This window comes from Buteo buteo, chromosome 6 (assembly GCF_964188355.1).
Source record: "Buteo buteo chromosome 6, bButBut1.hap1.1, whole genome shotgun sequence".
NCBI lineage: Eukaryota > Metazoa > Chordata > Aves > Accipitriformes > Accipitridae > Buteo > Buteo buteo.
This window is the reverse complement of record NC_134176.1, coordinates 42,327,768-42,343,214: the sequence shown is the minus strand read 5'-3', so window position 1 is coordinate 42,343,214 and position 15,447 is coordinate 42,327,768. Positions and strand designations below refer to the sequence as shown.

The 15,447-nt window shown below is 51.7% G+C and overlaps 1 protein-coding gene across 7 annotated transcripts in view; it reads left to right on the top strand.

Moving 5' to 3' along the window:
* Nucleotides 1-3,334: 3,334 nt before the first annotated feature.
* Nucleotides 3,335-15,447, top strand: part of TYRO3 (TYRO3 protein tyrosine kinase) — a 44,104-nt gene continuing 31,991 nt past the window's right edge. Inside the window, exons 1-5 of one of the 7 annotated variants that reach the window (XM_075030698.1) lie at nucleotides 3,335-3,730; nucleotides 6,100-6,164; nucleotides 7,290-7,473; nucleotides 9,807-9,907; nucleotides 14,631-14,801. In XM_075030698.1, the coding sequence (XP_074886799.1) occupies nucleotides 6,155-6,164; nucleotides 7,290-7,473; nucleotides 9,807-9,907; nucleotides 14,631-14,801 (466 nt within the window). In that variant the 5' untranslated portion in view covers nucleotides 3,335-3,730; nucleotides 6,100-6,154. The other 6 variants (XM_075030697.1, XM_075030696.1, XM_075030699.1 and 3 more) reach the window with 6 other exon arrangements.

Here is a 15,447-nt window from a genome sequence, read left to right as displayed (position 1 = left end):
TGGGCTGGGCAGAGAATGGAGACAGTCTATGCCCAGTTTAACCTCTTCAGTGTCCTCAAAAGCCACTGTAATATCCAGCAGTTCTCAAGCTGTGTCCTTGGCAGGGTTTGGAAAGCCCAGAGGGTTTCTGCTTCCTCACTCCCTGTGTTCTGGCCCAAGTTTGGGGCATTTATTTGAGAAGCCATCCCTAAGCTGCAAAAGCCCTCACACACATGAAGCTCCCTCCAGTTACTTGCTGTAGCCTCTGGTGGTGACTGAAAAGCTGTGAGCAGCTCCTGTTCTGGCCTGGGGCTGAACGTGCTGGTTTCAACAGATCACCCACTCAGGAAGCACCTGAAGAGCCATGCTGGGTCTCCTACACCGGAGAGCAGAGCCAGCTACTCCTGCAACCCCCCAACGCCACTTCGTCGTCGCTCTTGCCGTTGCCACAGCTTCCCGATGCAGGATGAGGGATCTGTCCCCTGGCAATGGAGGGGAAAACGCTGCTCTTCAAATCCCTAGTCAGAGGGTGGAGCAGATAAGTTCTTGAATCTGAGTGCAAGCCAGGGAGCTCTAGGGAAAACAACTTGTACAAAACACAGGGATTTTGCATCCAGTTGCAGACTGACTGCTTCGAGGATGGAGTAGTGGCAGGCACCAGCGGCTTTTGCTGAACCTTTAGGGCTATGGCTTCTCCTGTGGAAATGGGTGGTTTGGGGTGCTTTCTCACTGGGATAACCCATCCTTGTCCTGTTGGGTCTCAATAATTAGAAGAGGCTGAGCAGCAGAGGAAGGAGAAATCATCCAGCAAATACTTGCCTCCCTCCTGCCTTTTCTCTCTCCTCCCTCACTCCTGCTCTTCCTTTCTTCCTTTTTCCTTCTCCCTTGTCTTCAGAAGTCTCCCAGCACTGGGAATTCATTTCTTGATTACTGTGCAGCTCTTCAGGCATTTTCTAGAACATGCCTACACCGCCCAGCAAGTCCAGTGAGACGTGACAACACACTATCGCAACAGAAATAAGGAAAGGATGTAAGCCAGGAAGGCACCAGCTTATTTATAAGCCACTGTGCTGTGTGCACAGACATATATAAGTCCCTGCTGCGCGTGAGCAGCGCGCACTGCCGCTGGTGTTATGGCCTGTAGAACAAAGCCACGTTGCTCCATTCAGTGGCATGAGAGGCCGAGAGAGTTTATTTGTCTTCAGTTCCTAAAAGCATTTCAGATTCACCAGTTCCTTTGATTTCTGCACGGTAATATTGCACTCCTCCGTAAGTTTTCCCACAGCAGTTTGCACTCCAACTGGCAGCGCGTGCAGGATTTCAGTCCAATTTTTTTTCATGTGGCTCTTCCTGCCTATCACTGTTGACACAAAGCCCTTCTCAGAAGAGCCGAAGCCAGATCCCCTGCTGGGGAAAACTCCCTTTGGTCTACTGCTTCCAGCAAAGCTTTGCTCTCTTACACCAGCCCAGAGTCTGGCCTGTGCCTTGCCACAGCAACTTTCTCTCAGGTACTCCTCTTTGCAGATAAAAGCTCCCTTCCCTTTTTCCTTCCCTGAGCCTTTGAGAGCATCACATATGACATTTGGGTGAAGCACAACATGCCTGTCGAGGTAGAGGCATGCTCCAGGCACACGGTGTGGAGTCAAGCCTCTCTTGGCTGCTGCCTCCCCGGCCAGGCTTGGCCAAGTCCCAACGCTCGCCTGTGCCTCCTCGCTCCTGCTTCTACACCGGAGCGTTTCCTGAGCCCACAGGGCCAGCGTAGTGCTGTAAGCCTCTGTAATTGTAAGGCTGGAAGAAACTCTTAGAAGGAAAACGCCATGGAAATGCAGCATTATTCTAATGGCCGTTAGTTTTTCTCATGGAAACAACTAAAAGCTGCAAAAGTAGCTACTTTCTGGAAGGCGCTATCGCCATGAATAAGTGCAGAAACACGCGGCACACCCGGATAGATGGGTATATATATATGGATACACGGGGGAGAGCGAGCAGCGACAGCAAGTGCGCGTGAAGCTTTTAGCAAACACTGGCGCAGAACCTCTCAGCCCGAGCAAGAGCCGTCGTGATCCTGGCAAGAGGCATGTCACGATTTCCCGTCCCTGAGAGCACCCAGGCTTCCCGCAAGCTCTCGGGTGGATGGCTTGTCAGTGTCTCCTCCCGGCCACCTCATTGCGGCGAGAGGCGCTGGGGAGGGAGTGACATTTCCATTCCAGTTATGAAATCTTCTTGGCGTTGCTCCAGTCCCCTGGGAATTCCTACCAGAAATGCAAATGGCTGGGGGCGGGGGAAGATCAGAGTTTGGGACGGAATGATGTGAGCTTGTCGTGCCTCAGTTTCTCCATCCCCCTGATGGGGATAAGGCAGTTTCCCTGCGCTCCTCCGTTAAGCCAGGTTTCCGGAGTCTCGCAGGAGCCGCTGGGTAAGCGTTGCACACCAACGGCTGTGGCAGAGCTGAAAGCTGCATCGTGTTGTAACGACATTGCTCCTTATGGCGCCTTTCAACCCAGATTCTCACCGTAACTCCTACGAGAAGGCAGCGCCAGGTTTTTTTCAAATGGTTTGCCGGTGACTTTTTCCACGCCGTGCTAGTAACTCTGTGGCAGCAGGGATCTCCTTCCTCAGCTCTCTCCCTACTTTTCCAGTAGCGGAAAAGAGGGCAAGGCCGATCCGATCCTGCTTGCAGGGCACGGGTGGATCTCCTCACGTTGCCGGTCCTCCTCCACGTAGGAGGCACCGGGACGGACGGCGTGGCCAGTAGCCCCACTAGCCGGAGTCCGGCCGGTGAGGGAAGCGTGGCCGAGGCAGGGAGCCGGAGAGGGCCAGCCACCGAAACTGGGGCTGGGGGTGCTGTGCGCATGAGGAAAGGTGCTGCCACCCATCCTGGCTGAGCCTTGGTTTGCGGGGGCCGAGCACCGGTGTTGGCCCCAAGCCCTCCTTCCCTGGGGAGCAGGAGGGTGCACGGGGGCTTGCGAGGGGGCCAGGCTGGCCTCCTGCTTCCATACGGACGTAGGGGAATAAGCGACCCGGTTTCCCCCCCACCCTGCCCGGTGCCCCGGCAGCTCCCGCCGATGTGGGTCACCCGCTCCCGGCGCTCTGGCAAACCAGGCCGCCCGGTGGAGCAGCCCCCCCCGGGGAAGGGACTTGGGGGGACACACACCGCCTCCAGACCCCCCCGCCCCGTCCCGCCCTCCCGGTGCCGTCCCGGGGCGGCGGAGCGGGGGCGGCGGGCGCGCGGTGATTCGCCGCTTCGGGGGCGGCGGGCGCCCGGCTCATGCATATTCATGAGCGTGATGTCAGAGGGGGAGCACAGCGCGGCGGTGACCGCCCGAGAGCGCCATTTCCTGGAGGAGAAGGCGGCGGCTTGAGGAGGGACGGACGGACGGACGGACGGACGGAGCCGCCGAGCGGCGCCGCGGCGGCTGCGCACCGGCAGGGGGAGACCGCCCGGCGGCGGCGGCCGGACCCGACCCGACCCGACCGGACCCGCTCCGCCTCGGCGGGGCCGCAGCCAGAAGTTTGAGCGTCCCCGCAGCCTCCCGAGGGGGAGTCCGGTGGCGATCGGCGACGCCGGGTCGCTTTTACACCGCTGTCGCCGCCTGCGCTGGGCGGTGGGAGCCCCCCCCGCGGCGCCGGCAGCTGGGGGGGGAGGATGGTGGTGCGGGAGCGATGGAGCTGAAGCGGAGCATGGCGATCCCGCGGCTCCTCTTGCTGGGACTGTGGGCTGCGGCGCTCCGGGACGTCGCCGCCGTGGCAGGTGAGAGGGGCTGACGGCCCGCCCGGCGGCGGCGGGGCTGGGAGGGGTGGCCGCTGCCGGTCGCCGCGGCTGAGGGCCGGGGGCGGCGGGGCAGCGTCCCCCCGAGAGCCCTGGGCGCGGCGAGAGGGGCTGCGGGGGCACGGCTCCCGCCGACGGGCTGTGGCCGGGCGGGGGGGGGCTGCCCCGGTGGCGGCGGCGCCGGGCCCGCTCCCCGCCGCCGGCCGGGTCCCCCCCCCCCCCCCCCCAGCCGCGCCGGCTCTACAGGTGTCGGCAGCCCGCTGAGGGCGACAGCGGCTTGGCTGCACGGACACCGGTCGCCGGGCAGAGGCGGCGTGGCGCGGGGTCCTCCCGGTGGGGCGGCCGCAGGGCCTCGGGCAGCCACAGGTGGGGGTCGGGGCCGGCCCGTTTTGTGTGTGTGTGTGTCCCCACTCACGGCCGGGCGCGGGGGGCTCCGCCGCGTCTGTGGGGCCAGCGACGTGGGTCTCGGGAGGTGGCGGTGCCCGGCGGGGAGCCCGGGCTGTGCGGGGTGCTGCCAGCTTCGCCCGCCTGCCTGCAAGTCCGGAGTTGTAAGTCGCAAACCCAGATAATCCTGCCCGTTGTTTGCGGAGGCATTGCTCTGGTATTTGCCTAGCGCGGATCGTCGCCGAGGAAAGCCGGGCGCTAACGCATTCCTGAGGGGCTTTTGGTTTTTTGTTGGTTTGTTTTGGGTTTTTTTTTCCCTCCCGAACTCCTTTTCCGAAGTTTCCCCCCCCGGGTGGGCAGGGAAGGGCAGCGTGGGAGAGCCTCTCTGCGCCCCGGCGAACCTCCTGCCGACTTCACCCGGAGTTTGGGCTCCGCGCTGCCTGTGGAGCAGCGTGCGTGCGGTGACACTGAGCTGGAGAGGCTGTGGTACAGGTTGCATCGCTAGATCGGGGAACCTAAGCAGCCTGAGAGGCGAAAAGCCTTTCCCTTTGCGTGCATGAGTAGACATCTTCTCTCTCCACTCCCAAAATAACTCCACAAAAAACATACTTCTGTTCCTAGGAATCAAAATATTCAGAGGTGGGAAGTTTAAAAAACAAGCAAGCAGATATGTCACGTATTTTGGCAACTAGTATGTTCGTTTGCTGTCACTTCTGTCAGATGACTTGCTTGATAAGAAATTTAATGCAATTTTATTTCCTAGCTATACATTTCAACTGCTGCAGCTCTTACAGGTAGGCTTGGAGGAACCTATTTGGATGAGATTATTTCTTGCGCTGGCAGGAACGCTATCAGATAAGAAATGGTGAGTGGGAGAGTAGAAGGAGGAACAAGTGGCAATTAAAATCCATGTTGGCCTCCTATGTGCTTCTTCCTGATACCTACAGGAAGAGATGCTGCAGCTAAAACTGGATCTTTGTCAAAAACCTGTGAATTTATTACAAATCCCCAATCTGTATGTTGTCATCTCAGTTGATCTTGACGGAGGGATTATACTTGGGCGATGTGGAGAATTACAACTCAGGCTGAACGCTTGTACTGTATGTTAATATCCTACATCTTTAATTTGTATGGGAGCTGAAAACCATAAAGGGTCTCTAACAACACTTCTTTGTTTAATTTGTGGCTAACTCTTTCAGCAGGGCAGTCTGAGGAAAGCTGAGTAGTTTGCTTTTCCACGAAGGCACCTGTAATGAAAGTGTCTGTCAATTTGTGCGTGCGTTCAGCAGCCTGGCTGCATCAGTTTTCTGTAACAAGGAGAGAGCTGCTATAAAGCTTTCATGTTTTATTCCAGTATTGTGAGTGGTGAAAGGGAGGATGCTTTCTGGCATGCACTGGGACATGTCATTTGTGTTACAGGTGAGTTAAGTAATGTGAGGTTAGATCATCCTTACCCAAGGTGATTAAATCCTTAGCCCAGCAAACAAGCTGTAGCAACTAAACTAAAATTATCATCCTACCAGTTTTCCAGTGCCCTCTGTGAATTTGCTGAATTAATAACAGCAGATAGAAAGGTGTGGGAAACCAGCTGTAAACAGGCTGGGAGTTCTCATTAAGGAAAGGAATAAAGTCCTTCTGCCTGTGTTCTGGGATTGCTCCCGGACCACCGGTGCTCTGCCGGGTACCGGCTGCCCGTGGCAGAGCGCCGGCTGGTCCCACAGTCCTGGCTCCCCCTTCTTCCAGCTGTTAGAACCACGCTGCGAGTCCCTCTGCTGCTGCTCTGCCCTGTGAGGTGGTGCCCTCCTGGCTGTGGGAGGGTGGCACATGAGGCAAGAAGGGAGGTGGCACATGAGAAATATCTGTATTTGATCACCGGGAAGGCTGTAACAGAGTTCAAGAGCAACAGGGCTGCTTACTTAGCAGCGCTCTGGATTTCACAACTGGCGTTTTTCTGTCTGGCTCTGTAGGCTAGCGAGGCATCCTGTGAGAAGCTGACCAGCCAGTGAACTGGGTGAAGTTGTAATGTGCTGTGGTACGTGGCCGGGCAAGAGTGCTGGAGTAATTTTTCTCTGAAGGATGTGGAGGCCACTGCTAGGGCATAATATTGAGCGAGGCTAGACCTGTTCTGGTCTGTCAGTCCTGTGCCACTGCATAGGAAACGGCCACTCTCCCTAACAAAACTAGCTTCACATTTGTTTTCCACCTTCCTGCTTTCCCACGGTCTCCTTTGATCCTCTGGTTCTTCCTTTATATGCCTTTCTTCCTTAAATGCGCTTCTATAGTTGGCTTCCGTGTTTTCTCATGGTAACACATTCCATGTATTCGCTTCTGCTTGAGGGAAACACTCCCCATCCACCCACACATGTAACAGTGCTCGGGGCCAAATTCTGATCACTTCTGTGTCAATGTAAACCTGAGCAGTTCCACCGACTCTGGCCCTGCTGCTTTGGGGTCGCAACTATATAGCTCTGGGCACAGCGTGGTCCTTTAGCTGGACTGAAGGGTCACGGAGGCTCATTTGAGCAACACCCACGTCACGCAACAGAAATATCTGTTCTGTAAACAGTTCTGCTCCTCGGCGAGGTATGCTGTGGAATAGGCTTTGCTTTCATGGGTTTGCAAATTGCAGAGAAGCTTTCTGTAATGCAGAGGAAGAGTGTATGCTGAATAACGAGACATAATTGATTCTTTCTCATATCCCAGCTCTTTACAAATGCATACAATGGAGCAAGCACGATGATTTCTGAGCAGCACAGGAACACCGTAGCTGAAATTCAAGCCTGGGGAAAAGAGGGAGGTGTGGTACCGTGTTGAGCGAACACACTTAGCGCTGCTCGATCACTGACACGGCAAAGCTCCCAGCGTTTCTGTCTGGCTCTGCCTGGGCACTGCTCTGCAGAAGCTCACCCTGCTGTTACATGAGTTGAAAAAAGCCCCATGTACACACTAAGCCACCACTTTTCTCCAGCAGTTGTGCCTTCAGTGCTTGCCTTTGACTATTGCTTAGCAGACGTAGTAGAGTAGTGCTGAGACTAACAGACCCCTCTGCAGTGTGTGCTGGTAGGGTGTGTAATGCCAGACCACCAACCTAGAGTAATTTGCTGTACTCCAACCCCCCTTCTTCTGGGGGTGGGGCGGAGTAGTATTTTTCTTTTAGGTATGAAATTTACAGGATCTCCAATCAAATTAAAGGTGTCCCAGGGTCAACCCGTGAAACTAAATTGCAGCCTCGAGGGAATGGAAGATCCCGAGATGTTGTGGATCAAGGACGGAGCAGTGGTGCAAAGCGTAGACCAGGTGTACATTCCAGTAGATGAAGAACACTGGATCGGCTTCCTCAGGTACAACAGATGCAGAGAAGGAAGAATATCGCGGAAACTATTGCACAGTTTTCTGCTGTCAGCTATATCTATGCAACTGCAGTGCCCTTGGCGGGCAGGGTCCTTAGGTCTGCAGTTCAGTCTGTGGCAAGGGCATAACTGAGAGCAGAATTGATGCCACCGAGGGCTGAGGTTTTATGCAGTAGAACCATATTAGTTTCCTGACTACTGTGGTGACAGGTGCTTTGCTAATGCTTGTGATGCTTGAGACGTGACTTCAAGGTGAAAGGATGTTCTCACCTTGTTTGTTCATCTTGTTCTGCCGCGCAGGAACACTTAGGAAGACTAAGGTCTGACTTATATAAATAGGTTTTCTCTCTCATACTCATTCCGTTCTCTTACTGTCTCTCTTGAGCTGTCAGTCTGCCTAAAGGGTGAGGATTGTTAATTGAAATGAGACTCCCAGGACTACATCCTCTTCCTTTCTTTGGGGAGGAGTGTTTGTCACCTGAACCATCCCTGAGTCATTTTGCAGAGACTTTCCTAATACATTTACACTACATGGTATCTGTCCTGCCCTGCTCAGAGGCGCAAAAACTCTCTTCGGCAAAGCAGCTCTCTGTGCCTTTATTTCAGCAGAAGAGGGATGTCAGCTAGTTCTGGAAGTACTGAGTTAAACAAGACCCAAGGTTCTGCTCTGGCTTTTTTTTTATGCATAAAGAGAGCTTGAACAAGCAAACATGCCATCACTGTGCGGACTCAAAACTGTTGACTGACTGAGAATCACTCTTCCCTGAGCTCCAGCTTCATCTCCTGTTAGGTTTCTTGGATTGACATTGCACGGAGTCTCCAATTCCAGCAACTAAAAGTCCCTGTGCTAAAGCTTGCCTGTAAGAAACATTTTGATAGGAAAAAAATCTGTGCCCAGTAAAATTGTTTCATAACATTATGTTATGGAAACAGTTTGTCTTGAAACTATGCCGTTTACTTACCCCAGTTCCACCAGTTAACTCTCTTTGCCCCTCACAATCTCTCAGTCTGATCTCCTTTCTCACCTCTTGCTTTCCTCCACTGAGATCTTTCTGCAGCACCAGGGCTAAGTTAGGGTGCTAAATCTAGATTTGTCCGTATCTTTTTCTCCTTTTTCCTTTCTTCTCCTAAAGTGATCATTTCTACCACCCACTGTGTGACTTTCTGCTGCGATCGCTGTGTTTCAGAACATGCGGCTGGATGGGCAGGACAGCTGATGCCATTTGAAGGTACAGCTCTGAAAATCAGGCTGTAGTGGGTCCATTTTGTGCATTTCAGCAAACACTCTCCCTTTTCGGTCTTCCTTCCCGAGACGTTCTTCCCCTTCCCCGAGGTGGACTGCTAGCGTTAGAAAGGCGGGCATCAGATCTGCTGAGGATTCCTGCATGGCAGCAGACGCATGGCTGCACATCCCACGGGGGGCAACCAGCATTTGTACATTGACAGGCGCTCAGAGTCACACTGGTGCCTTTGGTAGCTGAGACCTTGTTGCTTTGGGACCAAATTCTGCCCTTACTCACCGTGCTAGCCCCGTGTTGCTGACGGCAAGTGAGGATACCCCAGACTTCCACCAGCGGAGCAAGGAGCAGAATTTCTCCCCTGAACCGGAGGCCTACAACTCGAATGCTGCTCAGTCCCTGTGGCTGCATTCCCTTGCTTGGATGCATCTTCTCAGAAGGGGAGCTGTTGCTGAGCAAGGGAGGACCCAGAATTGTTCGTAGGGTGAGGTCCTGTGCTGGAGTAGGCCAGCGTAACCCCTTGAAATCCCAAATCAAGAGGCTCAAGGAGTTTTGCAGTGTGAGGTGCTCTTGGGATAAGAATAACGCTGAGCACCGTTGAGGCGAGGGGGGACCCTTTTCTGACCCATCTGCTCCTGTATGAGGCTGTCAGCAGTCCTGTCACCTAACTGAGACAAAACAGTCAGGCTTGTTGGAGGCTTGTGATTTGGAGTTTCCTGCTAGCTCAGACACTGTAGGCCAAGCTGTCACTCTTGAAGGCTAGCTAGAACCACGATTCAGGATCGAGATGACCAGCCCCTTCCTATCCGCAGAGGACACAGATGATGGGCTTTCTATGAGGATGTTTCAGAGGAAGGCTGTCTGCTCTGCTGAGGATTCCCTCCACCCACTTTAGAGAGGAGCCCCCCGTCTCCGCTGTTTTGCCACGTGCTTTGTGCTGGCTGGCTGTTACCCTCCTCCCCAGAGCTGGCTGCGTCTCAGTGGATGTTGTCCGTGCATCTGGTTTGCCAAACACTGGAGGGTCCTTTGGGGCAAAAACATGCTTTATCCACGTAAAATATCGATATGGCTTTTGACTTTTTTCAGCTTGAAATCCGTCGAGCGGACAGATTCTGGGAAGTACTGGTGCCAGGTTGAGAACGGGGGGAAGAAGGAAGAATCACAGCAAGTGTGGCTCATAGTGGAAGGTAAGGAGGAGTAGTAGTGCTGGTTTCCTTTCAGGGCTGACCCACCAATATGCTCTAGGTGGAAGTGGTGAGAGCAGATTGCTCCAGTGATGGGCTTCTTGGCTCTGAACCATTGCTGCTAACTGCAGTGAGATCGCTACAGAGCAGGAGTAAGAAATAGAGTAGCTTCAAGGAGAGGAGCTGTCAGTGCATTACCTTCTGGTTTTATTTTGGCACGTTAGGAAACAAGATCCTTTCATGCACACAGATTTCTTTCCAGCCCATCAATCTGTTGTTGCTTTCATCTCCAAATAATTTGTAGAATGATGGGATAGTTCAGGTTGAAAGGGATCCATGGGGGATCATCTGGTCCAACCCACTTCTCAAAGCAGGGTCACACAGCCTCATTCTGTGTATCAGCCAAACAGGTCTTTGAGGGCAAGGTACAGTTTTAGCCCAATTCTGAGTTTCGGGAGAAGTGCTGTACATCAGCACTTCATTGCTGTGACTGTTCCATGTGGCACTGTTTTGTCCAGTCTTGTCTGATAAAGAGTAACTTCTACATGCTTGCCCAAAAGTCGCCCAAGGCAGTGTGGATTGGTGGCTTCTTACTGTTGCTAGTTTCATTTCCCTTGAGCCATGATTCTGTTAGACCCTCAGAAGCCAGTATTCATAGGATGGCTTAATATTTGGTGAGGAAGTTGACAGGAACAGTGCATTTGCAGCAAGAAGTGGCTTTTTGGATGTAATTGGTAACACTTTGGGCCAGAGCTGAATCAACAGTCTTAAAGAGGGGGAGCAGGGAGGGTGCCGTGGGAGGTGGTGTGGTCTGGATGTTTTGCAGCAAAGGTCTCACTCCCTCAGAGCCGTGGAAACATTCATAGCAGTTCTCGTAGGAAGAGGAACACTTACCTGCTGCCTTCTGTAAATCCCAGGTTTTCATCCACCTAAATTTTCAGGTGCAGTTTCAACTGGAGAACATTGTTTACAGCTTAAAACGCTCTCTATTGTGCAGTTTCCATTTCTATTCCAATTACCATGGCCTGCTCTAGAGGTGGCTGTATTTGCATAGTGGGTGTGTTAGGAGTGATTGGGTAGCTCAGTGTGCTAAGCCTTCTGAAAAACAAAGGAGCCCTTCTGGATAGCACAGGCAAAAAATATCAAAGTCACAAAAAACAACTGCAGCAGGGTAAGGGGGAGTGTTGAGGGTGAAGGCCAAAGCTTACAGCGGAAACATAAGCTAAAAAAATGCAACTAATCGCCTTTCTGAGAAAAGCAGAAGCTAGTTATTGAACTGAGCATGTAATCATGTGAAATGGGAGTCAGTGGATGTCATGGTTTAAGCCTAGCCAGCAACTAGGCTGCTCACTCACTCTCCACCCTCCCAGTGGGACGGGGAGGAGAACTGGGGGGGGGGGGGGGTAGGTAAAACTTGTAGGTTGATATAAAAATGATTTAATATCTAAAGTAAAATAAAATGTAATACTAACAACAATAATAATAAAACATAATAATAACTGTAATGAAAAGGAACATAATAAAAAAAATCCAACCAAACAAAAACACCCACCCCCAAAACCCCCAAGAAAAGACAAGTGATCCACAATGCAGTTGCTCACCATGTGCTGACCAATGCTTGAGCAGCGATCTGCACCTCCTGGCCCATTCCCCCCAGTTTATATGCTGGGCATGATGTTCTGTGGTATGGAATATCCCTTATATCCCTTTGGCTAGTTTGGGTCAGCTGTCCTGGCCATGCTTCCTCCCGGCTTCTTGTGCATCTGCATGCTGGCAGAGCATGAGAAACTGAAGAATCCTTAACTTAGGATAAGTGCTACTTAGCAACAACTAAAACATCAGTGTGTTATCAACATTATTCTCACACTAAATCCAAAACACACTGTACTAGCTACTAAGAAGAAAATTAACTCTATCCCAGATGAAACCAGGACAGTAGAAAAAATTAAAAAATAACCAGTAGTGATAAGGTGTGGATTTTTAAAAATGTGTCAGCTATTAGCATAAGAAAACACCAGGGAATGCAAAAGCCTATCAGTCCCACTGTTATCTCTGTACGTATTTCTTCCCTGGGCATACCGGCTTTGTCTTGTCTACAAGTGGTTGCTGTACTGATAACAGCTGTTGTCCCCTTTGACTGAGAGGGCATCTTTACTCTGATCATTTGCAGCCTTCTGTAGGTGCTGACACCCTTCAGTGTACCACACAAAACAACTGTGGACTACTGGTGATGTAACTTAAAGTGAGCTAGAATGGATTTCTGTGCTAATATCTGCCTTGAGATCCGCTTAGGTAGTCTGTATCAGGCAGAATTTGTAGCGATGGTATTTGAACTGTCTTTGTAATACAGCTAAAAAGTCTGATCTTACGAAACACTCCTCAGAATTTACAAAACCAAAATTATTTTGAAACTGTTTTCTGGTTTAGAAACTAGACTCTGGCCTTACTGAGAACATGATAGCATTCAGTGCCCAGGGAGGTAATCTAAGAGGCACACTGTGGAGTGTGACCGTCTTAAAAATATGGGTTATGTTTCTTACAGAACTTTCCCTCTGAAATTACAGGTCTGACCATGCGGCTGTTCCCAGGGCTGTTAGCCTTTGTTTTGTCTAAGCCAGAGCCCCAGCCACACCTGTGTGGACACATCCCCCTGCATTAACACTGTCTAAAAACTGAGCTGTAGAAAAAAAATCGGCCCCGTAGGTTGGGTGCTGGCTTGGAACAGGGAATAGACAGGCTCATTTCCTTGCTTTGCCAGTGATTCCCTGCCTGTTGGCTGCTCAGTGCCTCCGTGGTGCATCCGTGAAAGGGGGGTGCCGGCACTCACCTCTTGTACCAGGAACTGGGAGGCTAAATGTGTCACAGGCACTGAGGTATCCAGGTAACATACGTACGGAGGCAGTGCAAGTTCCTGAGCTGGATGAGTCAGCTGCACTCCCTAAAATATGAGAGTTTTTAATTGTGGTCTTGTCAGATCTGGTTGGCTGATCCCAAAGTGAGAAAACCTGCCAAGCTGGGCAGGATTCTCCCGAAAGGTTACCTTGGGTACTGTGGCAAAGGGACAGGAGGCAGGAGTCCTGCTAACAGGTAGAAGAAACAGTGGTATTTTCCCTTCTAATCTTCCTTGGAGGAGGAGTGCAAAGCAGGTGGAGGTGTCACAGCTGGTATCTAGAAAGCTTATTCACTTTTATTGTTTATGTATGACTGCAATAAAAAAAAAAAACATGTAAGCAAAACCCAGCAGTAAGTCATGATGGTGGATATACCTGTATTGAGCATTAACCTTTACACAGATAGGCACCATCATTCCTGAAGTGACCTATTTTTAGACCTGTTTCAGTTTGTTCATTTACTTGCCACTCCAAAGGGAGTGGTGGCAGAGAAACTGCCACCTGAAAGACACAAACAGCAACTGATGGTCAGTGAAAGACTGAGGACACCACTTTCAACTGGAGTGTAGGGGGAATGTCAAGCGTTAGGCTTCTAAATCCATACTTAGGCACCTACATTAATTGTCTGCTGCTGGAGGCGCTCAGCATCTGCCCCACCAACTGGAGCCGCTTGGGCCTGTCATCTTTGGGCAGGGACAGGCAGCGTAATTTAAGCATGTGAATGCACAATGTTGTCGGTTCCTCTGTTTCTGTGAGGCAGCGGATCAGCGGTTTTCAGAACACGCTTCTTCCAGCTGAGAATACCTCGTTTTGGTGTAGACGCAGTTGGTAGCGGCTGCGGTTGACACCCGCCATTTTGAGCGTGAGATGGAGCTCGGCGTTTCTCTGGGCCTTCAGCTCCCCCACCAGCCCCCAGAAGCACGTGCTGGCTGTCCCGCAGGGTCAGCGCTGGTGCTGATGGCTGGTGAGTTTTGTGTTACTGGTTTGGAGCACTGAAACCGCAGGAGTTTTGGCATCGCCCAGGAGAGGAACCACATCTCTTGATGTGTTGAGTTACGCTCAGCTATTGCCACTTAGAGATGACCCGAGGTGGTTAGCGTTGCAGCTGTGTTTTGCTCCCTACGGGCCTGATCTGAGGCCTGTTGTAATAAGCAGGAGTCTTTCCACAGTGGGGAACAGATAGTTATCAGGAGAGCTGTGTCCATGGATAGCCTTCAGCTCTGGAACAAATTACCCCTAACTCCAAGGCAGCCTGGTTCTCATCATGTCGGAGTGTGCTGGAAGGTGGCTCCAGTCAATTAAGCTGTGGAGAGAGCGTTGTAAATGATCCCAGTCTCTCACCGGGAGGATTCTTCCCTCATTCATGGGTTTGTTACAGCTGCTAGTTCAACACATTCACAAGCTTCAGTTTTTAATGGGTGGCAAGAAATATCTGCAGCTGGATTAGGTAGCTTTTGAAAGTGGTGTCTGCTGCTGCTAAAGTTATTGACTGTTGCCTCTTTAAACTCCAGTCTCTCCGGCTGAAAAACTGAGCAAATACTGCCACTAAAAACTACTTCATAGGGGAGTCTTGAAGGAGACTCAGTGAAAGAGGTTTTTCAAAGGCATTTTCACTCTTTTTCTCTCTAACTTCTAGTGGGAGTGTGTAGGCATTCATGCCCTGAGGTGATCCAGCGTATCTGACCCTTGGTTCTTGGTAAGGGCTTAGAGGGAGTCGGATTAGGCATAGGGGCAGGGCAGATGGGTGTCCAGTGTTGGGCACCGGTATTAGTGGAAATAAACAAGAGACAGAAGGAGTCTCTTCAGTTATTATCACTTGTCTGTTGCTTTTCTAGGTGTGCCCTACTTTACTGTGGAACCTGAGGATGTGTCCGTGTCCCCTAATGCCCCATTTCATATGGCCTGTGCTGCTGTTGGTCCCCCTGAACCAGTGACAATTGTCTGGTGGATGGGAGACTCTAGAGTGGGGCTTCCAGACATCTCCCCCTCCATCTTAAATGTGTCAGGTAAGGCTGTTGCCAATGCAGGGGATCACTTTGAGCATCAGAAGAGGAGGAGAGCTCTCTTCTGATCATGCCTAGTGACACTGGGTAGCCACATAGTGTGAGAATGGTCTTTGACTGTACATTGAGGGCTGAGAGATCATGATCGCATATAAAGCCAGATCATCTCGAGGGGTGGTCGTTGCTCTGTGTATTTTCTGCTGGCTTGAGGTGCACAGGCTCTTAGAGAGCTTGGGTGGGGCCGGCACTGAGGTAAGGATGCTACTGGACAGATGATGCATTGGGTGCCTCTCTTGTTCCACCTCATGGAGGGTGTTTATGGTTATATTACGTGTCTCTGTTGGTGACATTTGGCTTGGAAGTCTCCAAGCATTCACACATAGCAGATGCCACCTCTTCCTTCTGTGCACAGCCATGTCACACACTGCTCTCTCCTCTCTTCCCTCCCCTCTCTGTTCTTGCAGGCTTGCTGGATGCTCTTATCGTTAAAACCTGACTGCCTCATGTAATTGTTTGACTCTTTTAGAGTGGTTGTATTGGTGCTGAAGTGGGCTGGTTGATATCCTCAGAGATCGAGGTTCGCCCCAGAGTGAGCACTAGGTGCACAGTGGTAAGACTGCCTTCCCCAGCAGCGTCAGCTGAAGAACTC